Raw genomic sequence first — 2,910 nt, forward strand, 5'->3', positions numbered from 1 at the left:
GAATGAAGAATTATCTTTTCTGTTTAAGGGCAAACCCTTAAAAACTTAGAGTAGTTACATGATAATACAAAAAGCAAGAAACAATTTTGGCTTTGCCACAGCATGTTTTCCCTCTCGGTGCAAAGGTAGTTTACCTAAGTCTCCAAAGAAAGGCAGTAAACAGTGAGCTGCTACCTCCCTTAGAGTACAGATTCTAATGTGGTGACTGTGACATTCTTCCCTCATAGCACAGGGATCTTCCAAGTTAGGGGTTATACAGAACAAGAAAGGGCTGCTCAAGAGTGTATGGAGGGATAAGATATAAACCCAGAAAGATAAAATACCTTGTGACATACTACTCTGTCTTGTTGCAACATGGCACAAGTGTACTGTAGTTTTGTTGGGTGTCTCACTACCTACAGAGCTGCTAAAAAAAAGCCAAACAGATACTTCATTAGTAAGTTTTTTTGTTAGTCACACACCTACAATATTTTAACTTGCAGAAGGAATTGTATATTCTTATTCCATTCTTTCCTCCTTCAGGCTGCTGAGTAGCACATGCCAGATGACCAACACACTCCTCTATCACTGCGTGTACACTTTGGTGATATCAACACATTTTCCTTCAGGAGGATCATAATCAGGAAGTGGTGGGGTGTAATTAGGTCCATCTCTCTCAAAAGGCAAAAGCCCCTCATCTCGTCTGATTGCTGCCTGATACAACTCCTCGGATTCAAGGCGCAGTTCCTTTAGTGCCTCTTGCTGAGCTTCTACAAGAGTCTGAATTGCTTTCTTTTCTGCCTCGTCTTGCTTCTGCTTAAACAAAGACCACTTTTTCAGAAGTAAAACTCTTCTTTCAGTCTCCTCCAATGACAGAGGGGGAAGGCTTCGCACCCTGATAAAGAACAAGGTGACGCTGTGATAAATAGCCAGCACCTCAAAAAGCAAATTAAAAAAACCCCACCAAACAACATCAAAAACCCAGAATAAATAAAAATAACCCACCACCAAACCCAGAGAATACAGGTCAATGCAATGTCTGTCTGTGAGGTTTTGTAGTCATGCTAACAGGCCATTCATATTACTGTTTTTAATGCTTCTGGGAGGAGAAAATAAAACTTGCTTTTCACATTTTTGTACTGGTAGAAGCAGATAAGGTTTTGTACCAAGGCTGGGTTTTGAACCAATTGCAGTTTTGCAAAGAAAGAAATTAGAAGTGTTTTTACCGTGAATGCAAGTGCACGGACAAAGGCAGCCTGACTTACCTGTTGCTGTCTGAGTACTTCAGTGGTGTTACAAAATCCTCTATTGGAATCATTTCTGGGGCAGCTCTTTCCAACTTTTTAATCTTCTTTTTCACACGATCCTTCTGCGCTTGCTCTCTCTTTACATCCACTTTCTTCTTCTTCTTTGGTTGTGCTCTACAAGGGAAGTCATGACATGAATGACAGAAGATACTTTGTCATTTAACACCGGCAGCTTTCATTTCCGCTTTTCTAAGGACTGTTCCTTCCCATTGCTTAATTGGGGCCCTCATAAAAGTTCCAGCCATCAGCTTTATTCAAGTAATGTAATTTCCAAGTGACAGAAATATGACTTGTGAGATTTTCCTGCAGAGAGAACTGTACCTGCCTAAGTAAAGCAACCTCTGATTTTGTTCTGAACATCAGAATGACCCAAGGAAGTTCCACCAAAATTGAACTGAAATTGTTTTGCACTAGCTCAGAGTGCAGCAAAGCAGTTAACAGGTTCATCTGCAAACACTCTGTCATCTCACATTAAAGAAGAGAGTGAGTGGTTTCACACGTGCTTCTAAAATTTCCACACTTGGAACTAAACTCAAGGTGCAAATGTTCCTCTCCTGTTGTACAGGGATCCAGTATGTCCAAAGTAACATATGGCACGTTCCACAACCACAGACCAACCCTCACAGTGGACCTGTGGGACAGATCGCACAAGCTTTACGGCATGAAACAGTCTCTCCAGTGGTACCCAACAGCTACCAGGATATTTTGAATCTAGTTTCATCCAAAAAAACCATATGTACCACAATGTAACATCTACCTAAACATGGGCTGCCTAGTATATCACTTCACAGTAAAGTATTTTCAGTTCAGCCAGGCTTTCCGTTGTTGCTTAAAGGGAATTCTGAAGCACAGCATAAATCCAAACATCTCCAGCCATTCTGTGGCTGAGGAAGCAAATACAGCTACACACAAGCAGGAAGCGGTAATTGTCCAGGTTACCATTAAACTCTCCTCAAGAGACCAACAGTTCTTAACTAGTTTTACATGGAGTGACGTCAAAGCAAACATCTACAGTTAAAGTTAATCTGGACTTTTGTGTCCAAATCTGGGTTCCCCTAAGGATGAAAACACTTGGACCTAACTCCATGGTGGCTGCACTCACCTCATGGGGAGGGAGGCCCTGAACGCCAGCAGCGAACTCTGCCAGTGGCTTCCTCGGAACGGAACCGTCTGGGGCAGCTGAGAACTGAAGAAGAAAAATGAACATGAAGCATGAGGAGAAACTGACTCTGGTAACATTGATTCTGCACAATACGGGAGCTATTAATCATAAACTACGAGTTTGGATTAACTTTGGCTACTTGTAACGGTACACTGTGTTGCCCAGACGGTAACATCGAACCCCTCAGCGAGGTAACGAAACTCAAAATTTGGGCTGTTCAGTGTTGCAAATCCCCTGGGTACCGAGGGATGAAGCAGGTACATTTAAATCTGCGAGTAGGTAGAGTACTTTTATTCTTAAACTCTTAATAACTCCGAAGTGCTGATTTTGCAGAAGTAGAAAAACCTCCATTCAAACCGGGAGAGACGCGGTTTCGCAAATCCCGGCGGATGTCACAAAAGGGAGAACCGGCCCAGGTGCCCGCGCCCCGGCCTCTCACGGTGCGCAACCGGGCCCGCACAT

General features: G+C 43.0%; 1 protein-coding gene across 1 annotated transcript; it reads right to left on the reverse strand.

The window, feature by feature from the left end:
• Positions 1-564: 564 nt before the first annotated feature.
• Positions 565-2,472, reverse strand: MRPL40 (mitochondrial ribosomal protein L40; the record flags this gene model as incomplete). The annotated part of the gene is made up of 3 exons (XM_009873233.1): positions 565-874; positions 1,245-1,400; positions 2,389-2,472. Coding segments are annotated over 3 exons (550 nt in total), but the record flags the coding sequence as incomplete, so codon positions are not given.
• Positions 2,473-2,910: the final 438 nt, after the last annotated feature.

Source organism: Apaloderma vittatum, unplaced genomic scaffold, assembly GCF_000703405.1.
Source record: "Apaloderma vittatum isolate BGI_N311 unplaced genomic scaffold, ASM70340v1 scaffold41837, whole genome shotgun sequence".
In the NCBI taxonomy this organism is placed as follows: domain Eukaryota; kingdom Metazoa; phylum Chordata; class Aves; order Trogoniformes; family Trogonidae; genus Apaloderma; species Apaloderma vittatum.